At 38.5% G+C, this 25646-nt stretch overlaps 1 protein-coding gene across 4 annotated transcripts in view; it reads right to left on the bottom strand.

Moving 5' to 3' along the window:
• Window positions 1–2164: 2164 nt before the first annotated feature.
• yeats2 (YEATS domain containing 2) overlaps window positions 2165–25646 on the bottom strand; it is a 162800-nt gene continuing 139318 nt past the window's right edge. For all 4 annotated transcript variants that reach the window (XM_028825680.2, XM_051922874.1, XM_051922873.1 and 1 more), the window contains 5 exons: window positions 23348–23549; window positions 20339–20568; window positions 7577–7651; window positions 3905–3978; window positions 2165–2884 (listed from right to left, as the gene is read on the bottom strand). In XM_028825680.2, the coding sequence (XP_028681513.1) occupies window positions 2767–2884; window positions 3905–3978; window positions 7577–7651; window positions 20339–20568; window positions 23348–23549 (699 nt within the window). In that variant the 3' untranslated portion in view covers window positions 2165–2766. The remainder of the gene's footprint in view (window positions 2885–3904; window positions 3979–7576; window positions 7652–20338; window positions 20569–23347; window positions 23550–25646) is intronic.

Genomic DNA, 25646 nt, shown 5'->3' on the forward strand with positions numbered 1-25646 from the left:
CTTTTGTAAAGGAAATAATAAAACATTTACAACTGAGTACAGAAATGACACCATTAAAAGAAAAATACTGATATAACAATTTACGTTCCTCAAGGAGCAGCAGATTAAGATCTTGTGCAACACCAAATGGAAAAACAACCAAGCTGCTTCGATGAAGTCATTAAAATGTTGTTGGGCAGCGCATGTCACATGCCTCTTCCACTGCAGGCCATGCAACACTCAACAACAAAAAAAATTAAAAAAACAAAAGTCGAGTCGAGCCAGAAGCTTCAACATCGGCCTAGAAGTGGCCAAGTGCTCCTCACATTGTTTTTTACACTAAAAATAAAATGGCCTGCTGGGGTCTTATGAGAATCAGTCTTGAGGAAGCTGCTTTTTTTTATTTCATGTAACTGACTGATTTATCGAACATGTAGGCTAAGTCTGCACATTACATTAAATTATACAGAGTATCGAATCTATGGCATCTGCCAAACTGTCTATAGATGGACCTTGTGACGATGCGGGTCCTGCTCCATGCTCCCATCTGGGAGCTCTTAACCCAACACCGTCGGTAATGTCACCAATGAGCTAGGCAGTGAGGCACAACAATGAAGCAAGGGGATGGTGCAAAAAGTGCCAAGTGCTTTTATTAAAAATTAGCAAACAAACCAGCGTTCAAATAAATAAGTGCAGTGTCTCAAAAATACGTCATTAAACAAATAATCCATTAAAACAGAGGTGAAATCGTGGAGGTTAAAATTCAATGGGAAAAAAAAATCCTTTAAAAAACCCGAGGTTAAAACAATGGCTGGAAGCCGTCTTTTTAAAATCAGCCCGGTGCCTTTCTTCTACTGGTGACTCCTCTGCTTCTCCCGTCCAGGCTATGCACCAGGGGAGCCACTCTACCTGCAGCTGACCTTCATTCTACCTTCTTCTGGTCGGTTCACCTCGTCGACCCCTGGCTCCGGTAGACTTACCGTGACTTGAGCCCCCCAGCGACCAGGGCGCTCATGCTGGGGCTTTCACGTCCCAAGTCCCGACTCCTGCTGCCTTCTTGGCCTTACACGGTGAGCAAACTTCCTTCTGGTCACTCCTGCTCCAAACAAGCGCTCAGCAGGAGCGACCACTACCGTTGGCCCTTGGGTGCTGGCCAAACACCCCACTTGGACTCGCCTCTCCCAGCTGCCTGCATTTGCTCGAGCGAGCCTGTTGTAGCTCGCTCGCACCGGCTCTCCACTTCTCCAGCCTTCTCCTACTTCTAACCTCCGTAGTCTTCTCTTTTTTCTTTTCTTTCCCTCCTAGCTGCCTTGCGCTTCTATTTATAACGTGGACGTGGATCAGATGTGGCAATTAGCAGCTCCCGGGAACAATTACGGACGACTCCTCACCTGTGCACTTAAGCAAGGATCACCCGCATCACGAATTCCCCGGGAACCGATCCGCCACACTACCACGCCGCGAAAGCGGCGATTATTTATTTAAAAAGTGGCCTTTTTGACATGAGCTGTGGACCTGCTACACCACAGACCTGTATAAAAATCACAAGTGGTTACATCAAGCTTATTGTACTGTATGTTTTACATGTTAAAAGATAAAATATTAGATACACTTATAAAGTGCCACTTTTCAAAATACAAATTCCATTTTGGTCTGATTATTATCCCAAAACATTCAGTGGAAAGAAGCAATATGGAACACGGCGTAAAATACAAGACACAAGGTTTAGCTTAAGACACACTAAGGCTATGAGGCAAGACTGAAGAATCGGAATGTTTTCAGCGTAAGAAAACTAAGAAGATAAAACATTTGAGAAGTATTTAATACTGAGAACGGGAGAAGAAAAGTAACTACTTGGCACAAGTTACCTTGCAGTGCAAGCCGATGGCACATGATGAAGGCTTTCCAATCCTGACCTAAAGTGATGTTTAATATATTAGATGTGCAAGAACCGACAAGTGATTACGCATTGAATGTTCTCTCCTTCTCTTCCTAAGACAATACATCTGAAGATTACATCTTGCCTGAAGAAGGGGCCTGAGTTGCCTCGAAAGCTTGCATATTGTAATCTTTTTAGTTAGCCAATAAAAGGTGGCATTTTGCTTGGCTTTTCTCTAAGACATTACACAAGCACTAAACCTTCTGACAGTGAAATTGTGAAGTGTAAAAATGACACAAGCCATACTCACTGTAAAAAACGTTTTAATGCAACAAGCATTACTGTCTCATTGAGATCATTTACTGTAACAAGTGAAGCATCAACTGGTTTGTACAATGCATTTGTAGTCATCCACACTCAACCATTTTACACACTTAAAAGTCAAGACAGGAATCCAAGAACAGGAAGATTCAGATTACCACTAAAAAAAACCTCTAGAAAATATACAATAAATTTGACAATGTCTTAAAAGTACAACGAACAAGGTCTCTCGACAGGTTCACAAGCACACATGATAAATTAATGCCTCTGACTGAAAAAATAATGACTGCAAAGATGGAAACTATTATACATTCTAAAATGTACCTTCTTGTATTTCAAAAGGCTTATACATAACGCAGAAAAGTAATTTTATTGTCTGAACAGACAGTAACCTGTATTTAAAAAAACAAACAAACAAACAAACATTTTTTCATGGTTCATTTCTACTTTCTGCTACTCACAGTCTCACTTGTTGAGTCAGCCTCTTCTGCAACAACCTTCTGAATCGAAAGTATAAAAGGCAGTCGACACAACAGAGAGGTGCAAGAAGCTCTTCAATTGGCATTCTAGGGACTAGATGAAGAGATTCAGCCTACATGATCGTGTTTAAGTAAAATTCCCATGTACTTGTTGGTGAGGAAGTCGCATCTTGCAATGCTGTTAATAGCTTGGTGAAGGTTCATTGCTGTAACTTCTTTTGGATTCCTAAAGAGAAAACAGATTAGAAGGTCTGGTCAACAATAGCTAGGGGCACCACTGAGACCAGTGTACGTAAAAATGAACTTGCATAAAAGTGTTTTAGAAAGATCTCATTTCAAAACCTGTAGTGGCAAAGCTGCAAACACAGGAAACAAAGGTATCATTTGAAACTCTGAGAATCCCTGCCTTTCACCTGCTATTGTTGGGTATCCCATGCTTGTCACTTTGTGGTCTTAGTACCACACTAAATTAGCATATTAGCATGTGAATTTCCCATTGGGATTAATAAAGTATCTATCTATCTATCTATCTATCTATCTATCTATCTATCTATCTATCTATCTATCTATCTATCTATCTATCTATCTATCTATCTATCTATCTATCTATCTATCTATCTATCTATCTATCTATCTATCTATCTATCTATCTATCTATCTATCTATCTATCTATCTATCTATCTATCTATCTATCTATCTATCTATCTATCTATCTATCTATCTATCTATCTATCTATCTATCTATCTATCTATCTATCTATCTATCATATAATGTCTCCTGGGGCTTTACTGCCAGCTCCTTGTGTCTTCATACCATCCTTGCATCATGTTGAATGTCTTCATGCTCTGTATTGCCAATGGATCATTAGCCTTTACAGTTATCTGAGGCCGCACAACTAAACTGAGAAATGGGGCCCGGCATAAACCTGAATCTGCATCCACACTTTCAATGAAAATAAAAAAGTGTATTAGTGCACTGCACGCTGATGCCAGTTTGAGTGCTAATAACATGTGGACATGCAAAAATTTAATAACAGGAAAATGACGATGACCATCCTCTTCAACTGCCACACTTTGGATGAGGCAAAGATGCATAAAGCACATTGAGCATGGGATATGCGCTATATAAATAAAATGTATTATTATAAAAACCAACTAAAAAGTGGAGTTTGCATTTTTTCCTGCATGAAGACTACACCCTGGTGGTACTCCATGAAGACAGATTACAACACAGAGTAAGCTTACTTGTTCTGAGGTGACTTTTCATAGGCAACTGCTAATGCTTCCCTTAGAATCTCACTTGCAAACTGCTCAGTAGCCTGCAAGAGAAATACACATACACAAAGATTACAATTATATTACAAATATACAGTAAACAAAGCTAAAAATCATAATTTTCAAGATCATAAGTTACGTTTCATGCTGTATACCACTTCCAGAATATTAAACTGTGCCACCTTTTTCTGATCAAGACTTTAAGTAGCCAGAAACGTTATAATTCAACATAATTCAAAAATAAATATTGAACATTAATGTCAATTTGCTTTTGTAATGTTAAATTTTATGCGCCCAATGTTTAGCAGCACCAGCCAAAGTTCTAGGAAACAGCCCATAAACCTGAGTGATTAGGCTGCTTTGATGAATACAAAAGTCTGTGCGAGCCACAAACAGCAGAAAGCTGCTGAGGTAAGTGACATGACTCTTTCTAATGACACTTCACGATCGGTCTTTTAATCCAAATTTTTTGATATAAAACAGAACCGAGGACTTGTGAAATAGCTGCATAAGCAAGAAGGCATCACATCAGAGGAGTTGTGCATATATGAATACAAATAATTGTTTGAAGCAAATATGTGTTTTTAACAATTCAGAAGAAGAATTTGCATTTCAGTGTCACCAGACAGCGGCCCTGCTATCAATCAAAAGTCCCAGGAGGTAAACTACAATTTACTCAGCTCTTTTACATGCCATACACTTGAAGTATCTTTATTTATATGAAAGATCAGTTCTAATTATTTTTGTGAATATTGTGATGTTTTGTAGTGGTAAAATAGGAGCAAAGTCTGTGGATGAAGGTGTTAGTTTTCTGGTTTGCGTACAACATAACCTTCACCTACAGTCTCAAGCTCTGAATGGCCCAGACTACAAGTACAACGGTTCCTCTGCAGGATACTTGGACTAAATTCCCCTGGTATGGTGAAGAGTTAAACTAGACTTTTTGAGTCTATACTTTTTAAACTAGACTCCCAAGACTTCACAGTGGAATCCTCCTCAGAAACAGAGATACTGGGTAGAGTGACCTGAAGTGGTGTGAGCATGTAGTGCAGCACAGCCTGCTTCCCAGAGTTCCAGATGGAGACGGATGACACTGAGTTGCCTGGGAACTCCTGCACATTCCTCCAGAGGCATCAACAGACTACAGCTACAGGCAATGGTGGGCTTCTAAAGGTAAGTGAAACCACTGAGGCACATCACCAGGCCTGGTCCAAGATTTTTCATAGCAGGGCCGTGGAAAGCCAAAGTAAATCACACACAGTGGGCAGATGGAAAGAAACAGGCCTTGATGGGATGTTAGTGTGGCACAGAAGTCATCCTAACTAGCAAATGAGCCAATGTCCAAGAAATGTAAGCAGGACTATCTGTTTTTCCTACACAACAAATGCAGAGTGATATCACTTGAATATCACGTGAACATGACAATTCAATTCAGTGCTTTTGTTATGATTTAATCAGAATCTGAACAGCTTGGAGCAAGAAACAAATACATTATTATGAAGGCATCAGAAGGACAAACTTTACGAAAGTGTCTGTCTACTGTGGTACTGAAAATTGCTCCAGACAGAAGGAAAGTAAAATGCGCTGAACATCTTGTAGACCAAGTGCAGAAATTTAAGTGAGCCAAGACAAAAACAACAATTAAAGAAATACCTGGAATCACATACATCAAAGTTGTGTGAAAGATAAAACAATTGATCACGAACCTAATAGACAGCATGAGGGAAACAGATTAGACCAAAAAGTAGCAACAACAAAGTAATTTTTGCTGATGGAACACCAGCCATATTGTTCAAACTAAATTTTGGAAGGTGTGTGAGAATATATTGAAGTCACAGCAATGAACAATTGACTGGAACACAGAGTTGACATGTTAAATTCAACTAATTGATACCTGGTGACTGGTGTCGATCAGCAACATTGGCCAAATGTTTTTCCCAGTGAATTTGCAGCGTTCGCCATTGACCTTGTTCAAAGTTTATTTTCTTCGTAATTCCACGTAAGGGAGGCTTACAGGAACTTTTTTCTTAGCACCTCATGATGCTTTGTGAGGCCTGCATGATATCACAGAACTGTAGCAGCCAATGTTGGATGGGACAGCCCTCCCGAGTACACAACACTGGTAATACTAGTGAGCAGTATGCTGGATCAACTGTGACACCAAAACAGATTCTTCAGGTATGGAATTAATAAGAATTCTTTTACTGGTATGGTAAAAATTAGCAGTATCTTGCAAATACATTTAAACACAAAACACACACGCACAGGGAAACTAGAAATGTGTCGGTGTACTCATGTCTTTTTGTATGGGACCTGTGTGTAACAGGTGAGCCCAGCCTTATAATAGTTTAACCCAGAGTTCCATGCAGTTGATGCAAACATGACTGACTGAAGAACTCACATCCATTAGTGTTATGGTTATTTGGTAGCAGATGCAAGTGAGCAAGCACATTGGGGGAAAAAAAAAGAAATTGTACTTTTCAGTTTAAGAGAGGGGAGTACCTGCTATTAAATCTTTGGGGGCCATGCAGCACTGAATTCATACTTCCTCTTCCTGCTGCCACTCTCTGCAAGACATTTTACTGTTCTGATATTTAATTCTATGCATTTTATTTCAGGGATGCATGGTGGTGAGATGGTTAGCATAGCTGCCTCACAGCTCAGGTCACTACATGGCCACAATAATTGATCCTGCATATTTGGCAGACACTTCCATTATTCTCAGGGACACTTACTGTAAAAGACCATTGCACCAATATAATCCACTCAAAACTAGTTTACTTTCTCCTTCCCCAAAGACTTCAAAACATTTTGTAGCTTTTTATTCTTCTCTTTCTACCTCTTTCCATAAACTGGACTAAACTCTGATGCCTGGATTGGCAATCATATTAAGCTGTATTCAATGTAATATAACTGGAAACATTCACAGACTTGCCTATTTATGGAACATGAAGCATTATCCTGCTGGAACAAATGTCAAATTTCTAGATGGGCATGACACCACCAAAAGAGACTGTGTATGAAGAGAGTCAATGTGAGCCAGAAAAGTAGGCACAGCACCATTTCAAAAAAAAAAAAAAAATGTCATTCAAGGAAAACTTTTTTTAAAAATAAAAAGGGGTCTTTTTTGATTATGCACTGCCTTCACACAACACAATTTCTCATGAGTGATCAGGTAAATCAGGTTTTACAGCCAACTGAAGATGTTGAAGGAAAGAACAAGGAAAAAAAATCAAAACAATTCTAAATGATGCCATGTCACAGTCGACGATTCAGGCAAGAACTGAGTAGAAATACAACATTTCAGTTAAAATCTAGAACATTAAACACACTGCTGCTGTAACTGTGAATAAGGACTTCTGCTGAAGTCTGAAGAACTCTGATGTGTGTAAAGTATGCCTTTAATATACTCCCAGTAAGATTTTCAAAAATACAGATATTTGGTGCAACTGGATTACTTATTTACATTATTACTAACTGCTTTGTATTAACATTTCTGGCACAAAACAACACAGAATATATTGAAAAGTTCAAATTAAAATATTACTGCACCATTATTTCAGCTGATGTCAAATTACTTTAAAAAGAATATCCTTCATAAAATCATTTTTCAGTATCACTTTTCTTTGAAGTGTGTCTTACCTTTAAAATCATATTTTCTACTGCAGGTCCATAAACATTTTTTTCTAGCTCTACTGGTTGGAATGTAATTCCAATCTGTTGGGAGCAAAATTAAAAAAAAAAAGCTTAAAAACACATTTTCTTAAAATGTAAATTTACAATTTATCATTTATTGTAGCTACTAAACAATGAATGGTCAATTATAACACATCTGAAATAGCAAAAGCAGAATTTTCAGAATTTTGATTACATGGTAAAGTAAATGACACCTTCAATTAAGTTTACAAAGAGACTAAAGTAATCAGAACTGCAATGTAGTCTAATTAAATAAGGGCTCTTCTAACAAGGTGATTTTATTTATCAACAGATGCCATTACTGCTGGCACACAAAATACAAATCAGAAACAAGCTAAAACATGAACAGTTTTCAAACAGGTTTGGTTCAAAGTATGCACACTTTATTTTATGTACTGTAGTCTCTTTGTATTTCTATGATAAACAATACCCTAACTTGTGTTACAAGTTTATAAAAGTGTGTGGGGCCAGTACACAACATAATAGTATGGGGTACACCAAATAATACTGTAATTATAATATTCTCAAAAAAACTTAAATATGGAAACTAAGTTCTTGTTTCAGAGGTCACTCTTAAAATAACAAAAAATTTTTAAAAATGAACAATATTTATAATTTAATAACCTACCCTCTACCTATGCAGTCATGTCTTTCAAATGCACGCAGAATATGGTTTTGCATCGTCTTGCTGAAATTAGCATTGCTGTCCATAAAAGAGATGTTGTCTTGAAGGCTGATTCTTATGTACTTTTAGGAATTAATGGAGCCTTCACAGAAATGCAAGTTAGCCTCGCCCAGGGCACTGGCACAACCCATACCCATTGTAGGTGATAACAGTCTGGATGTCATTTTCTTCTTTAGTCTGGAGAACTGTTTCTTCCAAAATAGACCTGAAATATTGATTCATCCAACCACCATACATGTTTCTACTGTGTGATGGCCCATGGCAGATGTCTACAAGCTCAGATAAGTCGATGGCGCTTCTGGACACTGTTAACATATGGCTTCCTTTTTGCACTGCAAAGCAGTAATGGGCATTTCTGGATATAACTATGCAATGTGTTACCTGATATGGGTTTGTCAAAGTACTCCTGAGCTCATGTGGTTGAATAACTTACTTATAAATGAAGTTCTTGATGCAGTGCCATCTGAGGGATACTAATCACCTTAGGCTTGCGCCTTTGCCCTTTATGCACAAAAACATCTCCAGATTCTTTGAATCTTTTAATAATATTCAGCACTGCTAAGGGTGAGATACCCAAATCTCTTCCAATCTGTCTTTGACAAACATTGTTTTTAAACTTTTGAATGATTTTCTCATTCATTTGTAGGAAACCAAGTGATCTTTAGCCCATCTTTGCTCCTATAGGACTAGGCCTTTCTTGAATGCCAATTTTATACTAAAGCATGGTTACAATCACCTGGTGAACATTATCTATTTCTACTCACATTATTATTTTCTATTTTTAACACATATTGGCCCTAAAACTGCCCCATTCTAACTTTTTTGGAATGTGTTACAGGCCCTCAATTACAAGAATGTATGTATATTTATGAAAAAATGAGTTTGACAAGACTAAACTGTTTGGGATAGATTCAAAATTAATTAAGTCAATTTTAATTTTAATTAAGTCAATTTTAATTTTAAAAATTAAATCAAATTAATTTTGAAATCACTGCTTTCTCTTTTTGTTATTTCCATACTATCCCAACATTTTTTAAAGTTGGGGCTGTAGATGGAGGGATGGAGGGATAGACAGATGGCTGGATGGATGTTCTAATCAGGTTTATTTAGGGCTGATGTTGATCACAGATGCTATGTTACTAGAGCGGCCGATTCTGATAATGATTCTGATTTTTTTTCTCTTTATTTCTTTGAAAAATTATTTACACTAAGCTCTTACATAACCAGATGCGGAAAACAATATGTTTTATATTAAAGTGTTAACTCTGGTATTGTTAGAATTAAATTATAGACCTCAGGTGTTACCTGTTAATTTTTTATTAACAAAATGAAATTCTGTAGTAGGCTTATTGTTCAGTGAAAATAAAAATAACAAAATAAATAAAACATCCTTAAAATGTCATTTTTTAACTAATAAATTATATAGAGAACATATTTATACATAATACATATGACATTAAAGAAAATAAAATGCCTTGCATAATTACAAGCTGCCATATTAACTTCTTTTGTAATGTACTTAGCTGAAACAAAGTTTGAAGCGTTTAAAAGGTAGTTGTCACCATTTGTCTAACAAAATATATACAGTGGAACCTCGGTTTGAGAGTAACTTGGTTTACGAGTGTTTTGCAAGACGAGGTAAAATTTTTAATAAATTTTGACTTGATAAACGAGCGAGGTCTTGCAATACGAGTAGTATGTATACACTTTGTCTGATGAGTGTCATGTGATCACAACTCTCGCTGCGGGATTGTGGGCAATCATCTCCTATTCTCTGTCTGAGTCGGCGTGCCTCACTCATATAGTCAACATCCGTATGAGCGTATACGGTTTACTACAACATTGTGACTGTGTGTGCGTCCGTGTGCTGTGTGAGTCCCCATCTTGCACCCCAAAACACGAAGCTGAGTCTCAGTACTTTAGCAACACCAGCTTTATTCAGCTTGAAACAGCAACAGCGCTATTATTTATTGTAGCGGGATCAGCCACTCTCCTATACATAGACACAGCAGTCAGGCAGAGTCGTAGCCAAGTAGTACTGTGCCCTGCGCATTTATAATGTTCCTTGTTTGCGCTTATAGTATGTCCGCAATCTGTTCGGATTCGCTTTTACGGCGAACTGCTACAGCGCTGGGAGACTGCGATTGCTTTGGGTTGCCCGTTGGGTGGAAACACACAAGAGTTTAGAAATTCACTCACACTAGCCATGATTCTTTTCAAAGGTAAAGTGCAGGTTAATTTGTTTTATGTATTTTTACTTTGTATTTTGTATTAATCATTTTTATATGAATAGTTTTGGGTTGTGGAACAAATCATCTGAGTTTCCATTATTTCTTATGGGGAAATTCACTTTGATATACGAGTGCTTTGGACTGCGAGCACGTTTACGGAACGAATTATGCTCGCAAACCGAGGTTCCACTGTATATATATTCTCACACATGAATTCAATTAACTGATATTGGCAGTTGCTTAAATGTAAATATACATGAAAATACAGGTTTTAATCATTGCACTACATTAAATTACACTACAGCTTTTTTTGCTGTCAAAAAATTACTGTATTTATACTTTTTTTTGTTTTTTGTTCTCTCAAAAACAAATTATACTTCTCAACAACTTAATAAAAAGGGTCACTCACTTTTGAATTAATCAGTTAGTAAGGTATATAGTAGGCTTTGAGCACATAAATGTTATCACCACAGTTATTAACCAGGAGCATCAACTCTAATCCCTCTCTCTGTTATCTCATTATGTTTCAAAAGTCTTTATTAAATAACCAATTAATTATCTTGAAAGAGGAACAGGTACAAGGTAAAACTTTACACTATACTCTACCTTGCTTCTGCTTACTGATCATTAAACAGCTGAATAAGGGCATAAACCATCTTAGTGTTTCACCTCCTCTGCCAGCTTTTAAAACCCAATGCATTTACATATACTTCCTGTAACTGCTAAAGAAAGAATTACTTTCCTTTGTCTCTGAGATTTTTTTTTCTAGGCAGATTACCACTGATTGTATCTTCCTTTAAATAGCTCTCTCATGGCTACTCACAGTTCCACTTAAAATGACAACCTTGACTGCATTTACAAAGCAGCTATCTATCAATGACTACTTCAAAAAATGCAGCTCATTTCAAATGCAGATAAAACTGTACATTCAGGACTATAAGATATCACAGGGCTAGAATCAAAGATATTAGTTTCTATGAGTTATAGTGGAAGTGATTTAAAATAATTGCAAAGATATTCTTGCAGCGGAAATGTAAAAAAATGGGGAAATGTGTAATTTTCCTCATTTTCCTTTATTACTGGGCAGCAAATATACACGCTATAAAAACCGGTAGAGGACACAAATAGATAAACACACAGAGGCTTGATTTGCACTAGAAATAAAATCCTGCAGTACTTCTTTATATTCCTTGCTTTGTGCCCCAGTAAATAAAAGTTATCATCAATACACTAACAACCCAATTGTGTTTCAATCAGAATATGGAACCAATGCAGGAAGTACTTCAAGATAGAGAGGCTTTTATCTGTGGCACCTCTGCATGATAACCACCTTTTCCCACCCTCTCAAACTTACATGGTTTTTAATATTTGGAAAACGTATGCGATTAAATAAGAGATCAGTACATAGATAACATCTTTGCGTCCTACGAACAATTACTCCCACCTACAGTACTTCTATTGTGGAAGAGATACTGATCAATCTTGAGGACTCAGACAGCATTTCTATAATATATAAAAACATTTTAAAATCCCTTCCTTTTAAAGATCCCAGAGTACAGTGGAAAAAGGATCTCTTACTCAGCATTTCAGAAAAGGAGTGGAAGGCAGCCATGCACAGAATTCCTTAGAGCTACATATGCACAAAGTATACCATTATTCAACTTAAAATATTTTATTGAGCACATCTATCTCATTTAAAATTGTCCAAGTGTATCTATCCAGTGTAAGATCCAACCTGTGAACGTTGCAATCGAGCTCCAGCCTCATTGGGACACATGTTTTGGGCCTGCACCAAATTAACATCATTCTGGACCAAGATCTTTAAATGCCTTTCAGACAGCCTGGGTGTCACAATCCCTCCTAATCCACTAACAGCTGTGTTTGGTGTACTCCCAGATGGGCTTAAAGTGGAGAAGGACAAACAAACGGTAATTGCCTTTACTTCATTATTGTCACATAGACTTGTCTTGCTCAACTGCATGAATCCTACCCCACCTTTTTTAAGTCAGTGGGTAACTGATGTTATATACTATTTGAAATTGGGAAAAAAGACAAAATTCTTACTTTGAGGATGTGTTCAAAACTTTTTTAAAACCTAGTAGGATCTAATCAATAACATTTTAGAATAACCGTTTATACTGGGCAAAAGGATTCTCTCCCCCTTTTTTCTATTCTTAAAGTTTTACTCTGGCTGTTGGCCTTCCTCTCTTTCTCATGGGTGGGGGTTGACTTAAATTTAGTTTTGTCAAGTTTGACTTGCTTGTATGGAATGTTACTTGCTTTTAATAAATTAAATAGGGAAAAAAATATTCTCACATGGCAGATGCAACTCTAATAACTAAGTGATGAATGTGCACGGCAGATATTGTACAGTTTAAAGTAAAGTATTTTTAAAATACATTGTTTTACGATACTTAGATTCTTTTTTTTATTTCCTCTTTCAGTCGTTTACACTGTTATAATCCAATATCTAAAAAGGTTACATATGACATTGAAGTTTTGATGATAACACCACTCATAAAACACTTCGGCTTTATGCAAAACTGGTATGTGGAAAAAAGGCAAAGGATTTGTGATTATACAAAACAATGAAACTATTCTACTGCACCAACATTATGGTTGTATAGTGTAAAAGAAATATTCTAAAAGAACTCTTAGTCCCAGCTTGAAATAGTGCTTTGTATAGAAGGTGCTGCATAAAACATAATTATCACACAGTAATCCATATTACTAACTGAGAATGCTAAACCGGATGGACGCAGGGACATCCGGCCATGGGCCGTAGCCGCAAAAAGACGTACTGCGCAGGCGCAAAAAGAGTCCGCGAGAGGCGGATGAGGAGCCGCGAGAGGGGGACAAAAGAGGCCGCGAGAGGCGGACAAGACCACAGAAAAAAGGAGTGAGCACAGAAAAAAGAGAAAAAAGGAGTCAAAGAAATGATGCGCAACGAGCACCGAAAAAAGGAAAAGGCACATAAAAAAGTAGTCAAACGCAGGCAAAGCACGAAACACATTGCACACGAAACTAGACCCAAAAAAAAAAAAAAAAAAAAGAGGCTCGCGCACAACAGCAAGGCACCCCCCCCCCCCCCCCCCCTACAGGCACCGGACGGGACACACACCAAGAGGGGGATTCAACAAGCCCATGGAACACAAAAAAAAAGAACACAAAACCACCCCACAGACCCTACAAGCAAGGGACGGGACACACACAAAGAGGGGGATTCAACAAGACACAGGAACACAAAAAGAAAGAAGACGCTCGCGCAACAACAATCCTCACCCCCCCCCCACATCCATAAGAAGTGACACCCAAAGCCACATATTCTAAAGTGAACGTCAACACCTTCACACTAGACAGCATAGGTGTCAGCATAGGTGGATCTCCTTACAATAAAGCACTATTAACCGTTCAACTGCAGAAAAGGAAACATATTAACAGTGAGTGCGATCCTCCTTATTACTTATCCATATTTCGCATGCTGAGAAAGAAACAAGTCATGAATACACGGTCACGGGTACAAAACGAAAAGGAAAGGATAACAGGAACAAACACACGAACACGAAAGAAACAACAAAATAGACGGCTATGCAGCATAGGTAGATCTCATTACAATAAGGCACTATTAACCATTCAACCGCAGAAAAGGATCCATATTAACAGTGAGTGCAATACTCCTTATTACTTATCCATATTTCTAAAAGAAAAAATGTCTCGACTCCAAAAACGCAAAGCTCAACTAAAGCTTCTAACTAACGATGTACCTAAAAGTAAAAACTTTATGAACTACATTAGATCCTACAATAGTTCATTTGCTTTTGCATCTACCGGAGTAAATATCAGGCCACCAAAAGGCAATGGCCCATACTGCTTTCCCATATGTGCACAAATACTGCATCGCATTGGAACAGTGCACCCTGAAACAAATCAACAACGCAAATATGCACAAATCTACATCCTAGATCCACATGACGCAATCTATCAATCAAAGTGCTGCATCGCAACAGGCACGGATTCAAAACGAAACACCTCCCGTCTCAGACATACGTTAACGGCAAGGAAGGCTACAACGGGTGTCTCACACAGCACAGGCAAATCGATTACAGCTCCAAAACAACACGTCCCAAATACTACACATGCGACAACAAGCCTCTCAAACGGCACAAGCAAAACATACACCAGGAAAATTCAGCTTCTAACTAACGATGTACCTGAAAGTGAAATCTTTATCAACTGCATTAGATCCTACAAATCGGTATCCACTATGAACATTAACAGTGGCACTGCACGTGACATCCATCTTGAAAAAATGTTAATTATTGATGAATGTACAATGGCATGAAGTCACTTACTCAACACCATTCATAAACTTCTACAAACGTTTATGAATAATAATATTCGCTTTGGAGGAAAGGTACTTTTATAAGGAGGAGATTTTAGACAGTGATTAGCTATTCTTCCAGATGCCATGCGCTCAGCTATTGTTCAGTGCACCTTAAAATACGCAGACAATTGGCATTGCTTTCAAAAGATACAGTTAGTAAAAAAGATACGATGTCCAGAACCAGATCATAACAATTGCTTATTACAACTGAGAGATTGTACACTCACCAATACAGATGGACTTCACACACATATTATTACAATTCCTCAAGCCTTTATCTGCGACGACTTAGTTACAGACAGATTTGGAACAGCAATCTCATTAGACCAAATGCCCCTTTTAACACAACGCACTATATTATGTCCAAAAAATATTAATGTGGAAAACATAAATACCCAAGTCATTCCATTACTTCCTGGAGAGACACAACTCTTTCTAAGCTCTGACAAACTTGACTCTGATCACAACAATAACCATCTTCATTGACCTTACAAGTTCTGACCTGGAATTACCTTTTACACTTAAACGCCGTGTACAAAGAAATTTTCAAATAAACCTTTACACTGTGCCACACACTTTATTGTTTGCTTTCTATTTGCATCATCTACACCGTCACACTATTCTATATCTCATTCATACATCACGCTCTTTGTCATTCCCAACACCAGGGGTTGGCGAGCGAAGCGAGCAGGGGGCGGAGCCCCCTAGTAACAGTATAATAAAAAGTTTATTGACCCACCCACTCATCAACTAAAACACTATTTCCTGTTTATTTAAAAAGCAGAATTTGGCAGGGTGGTATATCAATATTTAGTGGTAAAACTCTGCGACAATACTACAAAAACTAAATACCCCAAAACCTCAAAAACATTTTGTTGATTTAATTGAAACATGGTGATGTTATGCAAAAAAGAAAATTAGCCAGTTGTTTTTTTTTTTTTAATTTCTCAAAATATGTCAGTAATAAAACTGTAGCAAGTGGGGTACTCTTAGGCTTTTTTCACTACAGATGTGATTGCACAGGGAAATGGGGCATGCTATTCATATAAATGAATGCCACAGGTAGAACTGTGCCATTGTTCAGACTGAAGCTGTAATCATGCAGAGAAGCCAAGCTGCAAGCAAGTAAAAAAAGGCAGCTGTCCTGCACAGGAAAAAGAGACGAAGTGGTGAGCAGCATGGAAAGTAAGATGTGAACTGGATGAAGAAAAGTTAGGTCAAACTCAAAGAAGATGTGATTAGCAAGTGGTCATCTTCAGTGTATGCAATCCCCCCTATTCTGTTGGTTTCATTTTACTTCTAGCAATGCAGTAAAATACCAACAAATTCATGCCATCTCATATACATAAACTTCAAAAAAAGGCGGGGGGGTGGGGGGGGGGTTGGAGTTGAAAAATACATGCAAAATTGTGAAGAACTAAGGAGTCCTCTTGGAGGTGAGAATGAGATGCTGTGGTTCACAAAGCAGAAACAAGAAACTGCTGGTACAACACAAGCAAGGAGCAATGGCATATTTTGGTCAGTTAAAACGCTTGCACTGCTCACTAAAGCATTACATTCAAATCTGAATGAAGCTGCCACTTTTACAGGCTCTGCTATGGGGTGAAAATATATTTAAACCCCAAATTTCCATTATTCCTAGTAACTACCTATTTGAATTAAAAAAAAATATATATATATTTTTTTTTCCTAAAAATGTGCTTTGCAATGACTATCAGCAAAAACGAAGTTACTAGGAAAAGCAAGAATTGATCTACAGCAGGAATGTTTTACTCATGTGCAATTGTATGCAGCAAGTTCAAGAGTTAGGAGCTCCAATGAACTAACAATATTAGCTCTGGTTTGACAACAAAATATTGTATACAAGATTTGCATCCGGCGCCGCCGTGAGTGGCAGCCTTTTCAGCAGCTCCGTGTATGACTGTATATGTATGTGTACTTTTCTACTTTTATTTTTCTATTTTTATTTATTGATCACTCCTACCACTTTATTTTATGTGGATTCCTTCCCTGGACACACTTACTTTTACAACGTGGGCATGGATTTTAACACGCCGAGACTCGCCTATTCAAGTACTCAACTTCGGGCGCTGAGAACAAATGCCAGTGCCGGTGTGGTTCCATATTTACCCGACGAGGTAAGAAGGCGGTATCGTGGCAGCAGAGCCGGCACTAAGCTAAAAAAGAAGCGGCTTGCGAGAAAGTGGCGTTTCAAGCCTTCGGTGCCTTCTGTGATTCTGGGGAATGTAAACTCAATCTCAAATAAGATCGACGAACTGGCTGCGCTGGTGAAAAATGTAAGGACCTACAGAGAATGCAGTTTGTTGTGTTTCTGCGAAACGTGGCTAAATAACACCATCCCAGATGCCAACGTGGAGCTACCTGGGTTTAGCACAGTTAGAGCGGACAGAGATGCAAGTACCTGTGGTAAGCACAAAGGAGGAGGACTCGCTCTCTATGTTAATACACGGTGGTGTCACTCTGGACATGTTAACGTCAAAATCTCCACTTGCTGCAGGGATATCGAACTGTTGGCCGTAAGTTTACGTCCCTACTATTTGCCCAGAGAGTTTGGACATGTCATTGTTGTTATTGTATACATTCCTCCTCGGGCAGACGTGGAGTCAGCGAGTGACATCATCCATTCCGCTGTTGCTAAGTTACAAACGCAGCACCCTGAGGCGCTTGTGCTAATCGCTGGAGACTTTAACCATGTGACGCTGGACAAAACATTGCCTGCATTCTCCCAGTATGTGGACTGTAACACCCGGGGAAATAAGACTATTGATTTACTGTATGCAAATGTTAAAGACGCATACAGCGCCACCCCCGCTGCCTGCGCTTGGGAAAGGAGATCATAACCTGGTTCAGCTTCAGCCTCACTATAAACCAAAAGTTAGAGTCCTACCTGTAACCACACGATCATTCAGGAAGTGGACCCCGGAGGCTGAGAATACTCTGAGAGAACTTTTTGGAACTACAGACTGGGATATCCTGCAGGGATCTCATAATGAGAACATTGAGGAAGTTGTTGACTGCACTACTGACTACATCAACTTCTGTATGGACATTGTAGTTCCAGTAAGAACAGTACGCTGCTATGCTAACAACAAGCCATGGATTACAAGTGACATCAAGGGCCTTTTGAATCAGAAGAAAAGGGCTTTTAAAGACGGTGATCAGCATGAGCTCAAGCGCGTGCAGAAGGAACACCGAGTCCAACTCAGGGCGGCGAAGGAGCAGTACAGGAGAAAGCTGGAGCAGAAGTTGCAGAATAACAGCATGAAGGAAGTGTGGGATGGGATGAAGATCATCACTGGCTGCAGCTCGAAGCAGGGTACCACCATTGAGAGAGACGTGAAGAGAGCAAACCAAATGAACAACTTTTTTAACAGGTTTGACCACCCTAACCCACTCTCACTCTCACCTAGGAGTACTGCACCCTCCACACATCCTTCTGCTGATACCAGCATAGGAAAAACATCCCCACCCATAATAACAACAGCGCAAGTGAGCAGAGAGCTGAGGAGACTTCGTGCCAGCAAAGCAGCGGGTCCAGATGGAGTATCGCCACGACTGCTGAAGGTCTGTGCATTGGAGCTGGGGGGTCCTCTACAGCGCATCTTCAACCTGAGCCTGGAACAGGGGAGAGTCCCGAGGCTTTGGAAAACATCTTGTATCACCCCAGTCCCAAAGGTATCACGTCCTAGTGAGCTGAATGACTTTCGGCCTGTTGCTCTGACATCACATGTGATGAAGACCATGGAGCGGCTGCTGCTTCACCACCTGAGGCCACAGGTTCAACACGCCCTTGACCCTCTGCAGTTTGCATATCAGGAGAAGGTGGGAGCGGAAGATGCCATCATCTATATGCTACACCGATCCCTCTCTCACTTGGACAGAGGCAGTGGTGCTGTAAGAATTATGTTTCTAGACTTCTCTAGCGCCTTCAACACAATCCAACCTCTGCTCCTTAGGGACAAGCTGACAGAGATGGGATTAGATTCATACCTAGTGGCATGGATCGTGGACTATCTTAAAGACAGACCTCAGTATGTGCGTCTTGGGAACTGCACGTCTGACATTGTGGTCAGCAACACAGGAGCGCCACAAGGGACTGTACTTTCTCCGGTCCTGTTCAGCCTATATACATCGGACTTCCAATACAACTCGGAGTCCTGCCATGTGCAAAAGTTCGCTGATGACACTGCTATCGTGGGCTGTATCAGGAATGGGCTGGAGGAGGAGTATAGGGACCTAATCAATGACTTTGTTAAATGGTCCGACTCAAACCACCTACACCTGAACACCAGCAAAACCAAGGAGCTGGTGGTGGATTTTAGGAGGCCCAGACCCCTCATAGACCCAGTGATCATCAAAGGTGACTGTATGCAGATGGTGCAGACCTATAAATATCTGGGAGTGCAGCTGGATGATAAATTAGACTGGACTGCCAATACTGATGCGCTGTGCAAGAAAGGACAAAGCCGGTTATACTTCCTTAGAAGGCTGGCTTCCTTCAACATCTGCAATAAGATGCTGCAGATGTTCTATCAAACAGTTGTGGCGAGCGCCCTCTTCTACGCAGTGGTGTGCTGGGGAGGCAGCATTAAGAGGAAAGACGCCTCACGCCTGGACAAACTGGTGAGGAAGGCAGGCTCTATTGTTGGCATGGAGCTGGACAGTTTAACATCTGTGGCAGAGCGAAGGGCGCTCAGCAGGCTCCTATCAATTATGGAGAATCCACTGCATCCACTAAATAATGTCATCTCCAGACAGAAGAGCAGCTTCAGCGACAGACTGCTGTCACTGTCCTGCTCCACAGACAGATTGAGGAGATCGTTCCTCCCCCAAACTATGCGACTCTTTAATTCCACCAGGGGGGGTAAACGTTAATATTTAACATTATACATAGTTATTGTCTGTTTTTTTCACCTGTATTATTATCATTCTTTAATTTAATATTATTTATTGTTATCAGTATGCTGCTGCTGAAGAATGTGAATTTCCCATTGGGATTAATAAAGTATGTATGTATGTATGTATGTATGTATGTATGTATGTATGTATGTATGTATGTATGTATGTATGTATCTATCTATCTATCTATCTATCTATCTATCTATCTATCTATCTATCTATCTATCTATCTATCTATCTACAGAAAGGTACTTAGTTAATTACATAGTACTTTTGGTACATATGATTAACCCTAAGCATTATAGCCGAGGCCAATTACCTTAGGAAATTTACCAAACTATGCCGGGTAACACAGCTGGTAATTAGCAATATTTGAAAAATTGTTTTAAAACTTTTTTTTATAAATCCAACGTAAAAAGAATGGTAATTTTATTCCTGAAATTCTTGGCTCAAAAAGCTTTATTAAATAGAAATGTAACTATTTTTACCTGTTCAGCAGACTCTCTTACATATTCCATAGAGGGCGAGAGTCCCATATAGAATTTGACTTCTTCATTTTCCTCTTCCTTTTCCTGCTTGATCTCTGTGTTGGACATTTCCTTTACTCCAGTAACATCCACAAACTCATCTTCAGGCTCCTGTTCAGTCTTCAAAAGCTTTTGCAAATTTTCCAACCTCTGGCAAAGATCATCAGCAGTATCATATGTGGAAGGGAACTCTAAAAAGAACAATAAACATGGAGATTATTAAAAGTGACAATTAAAACTTTAAAACTAGTTACACAATTGCACTTGATCAAAGTGACAGTCCTGTTACTTTGTGCACTAACATTTCTGACAGTTATATAGTATACTTTTATACTCCTTTCATGAGATGGTTGCACAAGAGATAATATGCAGTTCAGAATTTTCATTGTTATGACGAGAGGACATTGTGCTCAGTCTGTTGCTTCTCAATAGTTATAATAAAGTATAAAAAATAAAGTCCAGATGGTACAGAGCAAAAGATAGCAAAAATGGCAAGCCAGGGACAGATTATTTTGGAGAAATCATACGTTGTATATTCAGTCGTCTTTAATTTGTTCACTTGTGCATAAAGTGGAAAATGTTACACTTAATACCACAAAACCCACTAGAAAATTGTCAGTTGTACAGCTAGCTTATTCAGTTAAAGACTTAATACAGTTCTGCAAAGTTAGAGCAATGATTTCACAGTTGTCCAGTAAGAACATTGCTATGCTTAAATATGCTAAGATTTTGGTCTTTCATTTTATGCAATATGAGGTTGGTGGAATTATTCTAATTTACTCATTATTGAGATTTTACTTTAAGAATATCTGTGACACTATGCCAACTGTAATATTTCTTTTCTCCCTCAGCCTCCATTATTATCAGTACTGCTGAACTAACTTGGACTAACATTGTGAAATGGTAAAGTGTTTATTCTCAACTACATCAACACTCGTCATTCTGTACAGCTGAAGCTAATCAGCAACAGAATGCAATATTATTTAGAAAGTATTGCTGCAATAGCTAGAAAAACACTAAGGTATATGTAAAAATGTTTAAAAAGAGTAGGTTATTATGTACCAATATAGTTTGTTAATGAATTATCTATTTTTCCAAATCAATATCATACCAACAGTTAAAGGTTTCCTCAGTGCTAGAGCATATAGACATTTCCATATATCTTTTTCTTTGCTTACAAGAATAAAGTTGTGAAGTTTATTGAGAGAGATGCTCGATTGAAGTCCATTTATCCAACACCTGCATTCGGTAAATATATTTTACACACAAATTAACACAAAGATAATTTTTATATGATAAAACAATTACAAAAAAAAACCTTCTGTATCAATAGGTTGAGCAAAATAAAAATAAGAAACCCACTTAGAGAAACAAAAAGCTAACTTGTATGATTAAGAATATACAGAAGATTTCTAAAGGCAGAAAAAAAAGAACGAGAGTGATCACACTAGACTGAATCATACAGAACTGACGATATTAGGAAAACAGCCATTAGTTACACATTCAAAAGTTACTCCTTGGTTAGCGTTGCAGAGCCAGAAATGATTCGTGAATGAGAACACACTTCTGGGGGCAGCTCTCTTAAAGGTATGTAGTGAAAAGATGTGATATCTTGCATTGAAAAGGCTCCATCCACAAGGTTTGTCCCTAATAACCCACTGGCAATTTCCTCCAGTCTGTGCACTTTAAATATTCAGGATGGCAGTGTCCCATTTCTACTCATGTATTAGTATAATATATAAAAATCACTACTGAAGGACAGGGAGATAGAAAAAGAAATAGAACAAAAGACTTGACACTGAGAGAAAATAGAAAGATAAAATTGCAGTTATCAATTCAGAAGCTCAGTAGCAGAAGGTAAATGAAGCTTAAATGATTAGACCGCTGCAGGTGCTCGGCTTCATGAGTTTGTGAAGTGCTTCTGTCTGCTATGATATCTTTCTCTCATTTTGACTATTACATCACTATATACCATAAAAATAGCAAATAGTGTTTAGAGAACCACTGGGGGCTATGTATATTCTACGTGTTAAAATGCTTGTGGTTATATTCTAGCACGGCATGCTTGCATTTCCAGTTATACAGTAATATTAACTTGCTTAAATTATATGTTTAGCTTTTCTAGAAAGCTGATGCAGCCTCCTTTGTGGTTCTTGTGGAGTGATGTTACTAGTTACTAATGATGTTACTAGTTGCTAATGTTAGGCACATTTACTGATTTGGGTGTTTTAAGTACCGACATCAACATATCCTGTGGTTTTCTTCTTTACTAGCTGTCTTAATTCTTCATTTCACCTTGGAGTATGACACACTGTTTACATCATATGCATATTTTGTATTTCAATTTTTCGCAAAAGTAGCTGCCAGTTCTTTCAACCTTATATGAACTTTAACACCATCATCGTAACAGTGAACAACAGACAGCACACACAGCACCTGCAACAACGTATTGCTCATTGTTACCACTGGCAATTGATATTTTTGAATGCAACTATATAATCTGATTTTACAGAAAGGTTTTTCCCATTATAACAGGTTATGTTTATTTTTAACACATGCAATGTGCTCTCCGCACATGCAACACAAATTTTTTATGTTTAATAGGGGTCCTTTAGAAGATTTCTCAGCATTAGACATTCAGTTGTAATCAGAAGCTTGCTCTCTGTCTGACCAGGTTTACAATGGCACCATTGGTCTTTGCAGGTCAAAATCACTGCCTTTACTTCTAGTGACTCCTTCATGAGGTGTTAGATTGGTTTAGAAATATGACACTCAGTAAACCATCTAATTATTCCCACCCACTTTTAAGCCCATTTCATTCATGGTTGTCTCCAGTTGTATGGCTCTGTGAGACTAGTCCTTGGTACTCTATAATTATAATACTGTAACAATCAATAAAATGTATACCTTTTCAGTTATTATTATATGTTTAGTAACCTAAGTTTATAATTAAAAATCCATACATATTACCTGGTTCATTGTCAATCTGTGTCAAGATGTCTTCAATGGAATTTTCTTCATTGCCTTGAAGTTCAGTATCTGGTGGTGTATAGCCACGATGGCGGCACCACGTAACAATCTGTTTGGTTTTGAATGGAGTTATGCTGGCAAATTTCTGTGATTTCTGCAAAATCTCATGAAGAACTTTCTTAACTGCAATAGCTCGCTGCCACTGAAGGGGGAGACATAAACATATTTTTTTTATTATCTGCCACCGAACATGTAATTACCGACAAAAACTAACTCACAGTTACTTCATGCTCATTTTTTATACGATAAAAAGAAACAAAAAAATCAACGAAATGATTCTGACATTTTCCAAACTGGCCATCATGCCATGTAAATTAAACATGTCCTTCTACTAAATACAACTTTAAGAAGACATAGTTAATTAATTTTGTGCACAACTGGGTGGGTTGCTTTATAGGATGTGGTTGGTTTTAAGGAGCAAAGTTCACACACTTATTTCACATAGTTGGAAGAAATAAAAACTTTTATGAAACTGGATTTAAAGAGGGTCAAGTATTTTTTAAGAAATTTAAATTCAGTGTTAGTGGAGCTTGGCACATTAGATTTTAACTGATACAAAGTAAAATAATTGCACTTCATGATTATAGCAATAAAATACTTTCAAACTTAAAACAAGTGATAGTTTTTCAATATCTTGTATTGGCCATGAAATCTTTGCTTTTTCACAGCATCTACAGTGGGGCAAAAAAGTATTTAGTCAGCCATCAATTGTGCAAGTTCTCCCACTTAAAAAGATGAGAGAGGCCTGTAATTTTCATCATAGGTATACCTCAACTATGAGAGACAAAATGAGAAAAAAAATCCAGAAAATCACATTGTCTGATTTTTAAAGAATTTATTTGCAAATTATGGTGTAAAATAAGTATTTAGTCACCTACAAACAAGCAAGATTTCTTGCTCTCACAGACCTGTAACTTCTTCTGTAAGAGGCTCCTCTGTCCTCCACTCGTTACCTGTATTAATGACACCTGTTTGAACTCGTTATCAATATAAAACACACCTGTCCACAACCTCAAACAGTCACACTCCAAACTCCACTATGGTCAAGACCAAAGAGCTTTCAAAGGACACCAGAAACAAAATTGTAGACCTGCACCAGGCTGGGAAGACTGAATCTGCAATAGGTAAGAAGCTTGGTGTGAAGAAATCAACTGTGGGAGCAATTATTAGAAAATGGAAGACATACAAGACCACTGATAATCTCCCTCGAGCTGGGGCTCCACGCAAGATCTCACCCCGTGGGTTCAAAATGATCACAAGAACGGTGAGCAAAAATCCTAGAACCACACGGGGGGACCTAGTGAATGACCTGCAGAGAGCTGGGACCAAAGTAACAAAGGCTACCATCAGTAACACACTACGCCGCTAGGGACTCAAATCCTGCAGTGCCAGACGTGTCCCCCTGCTTAAGCCAGTACATATGCAGGCCCGTCTGAAGATTGCTAGACAAGCATTTGGATGATCCAGAAAAGGAATGAAACCAAAATAGAACTTTTTGGTAAAAACTCTACTCGTCGTGTTTGGAGGAGAAAGAATGCTGAGTTGCATCCAAAGAACAGCATACCTACTGTAAAGCATGCTTTGGGGCTGTTTTTCTGCAAAGGGACCAGGACGACTGATCCATGTAAAGGAAAGAATGAATGGGGCCATGTATCGTCAGATTTTGAGTGAAAACCTCCTTCCATCAGCAAGGGCATTGAAGATGAAACGTGGCTGGGTCTTTCAGCATGACAATGATCCCAAACACACCGCCCGGATAACGAAGGAGTGGCTTCATAGGAAGCATTTCAAGGTCCTGGAGTGGCCTAGCCAGTCTCCAGATCTCAACCCCATGGAAAATCTTTGGAGGGAGTTGAAAGTCTGTGTTGCCCAGCGACAGCCCCAAAACATCACTGCTCTAGAGGAGATCTGCACGGAGGAATGGGCTAAAATACCAGCAACAGTGTGTGAAAACCTTGTGAAGACTTACAGAAAACGTTTGACCTCTGTCATTGCCAACAAAGGGTATATAACAAAGTATTGAGATGAACTTTTGTTATTGACCAAATACTTTTTTTCCACCATAATTTGCAAATAAATTCTTTAAAAATCAGACAATGTGATTTTCTGGATTTTTTTTCTCATTTTGTCTCTCATAGTTGAGGTATACCTATGATGAAAATTACAGGCCTCTCTCATCTTTTTAAGTGGGAGAACTTGCACAATTGGTGGCTGACTAAATACTTTTTTGCCCCACTGT

This window comes from Erpetoichthys calabaricus, chromosome 2, assembly GCF_900747795.2.
Source record: "Erpetoichthys calabaricus chromosome 2, fErpCal1.3, whole genome shotgun sequence".
NCBI lineage: Eukaryota > Metazoa > Chordata > Cladistia > Polypteriformes > Polypteridae > Erpetoichthys > Erpetoichthys calabaricus.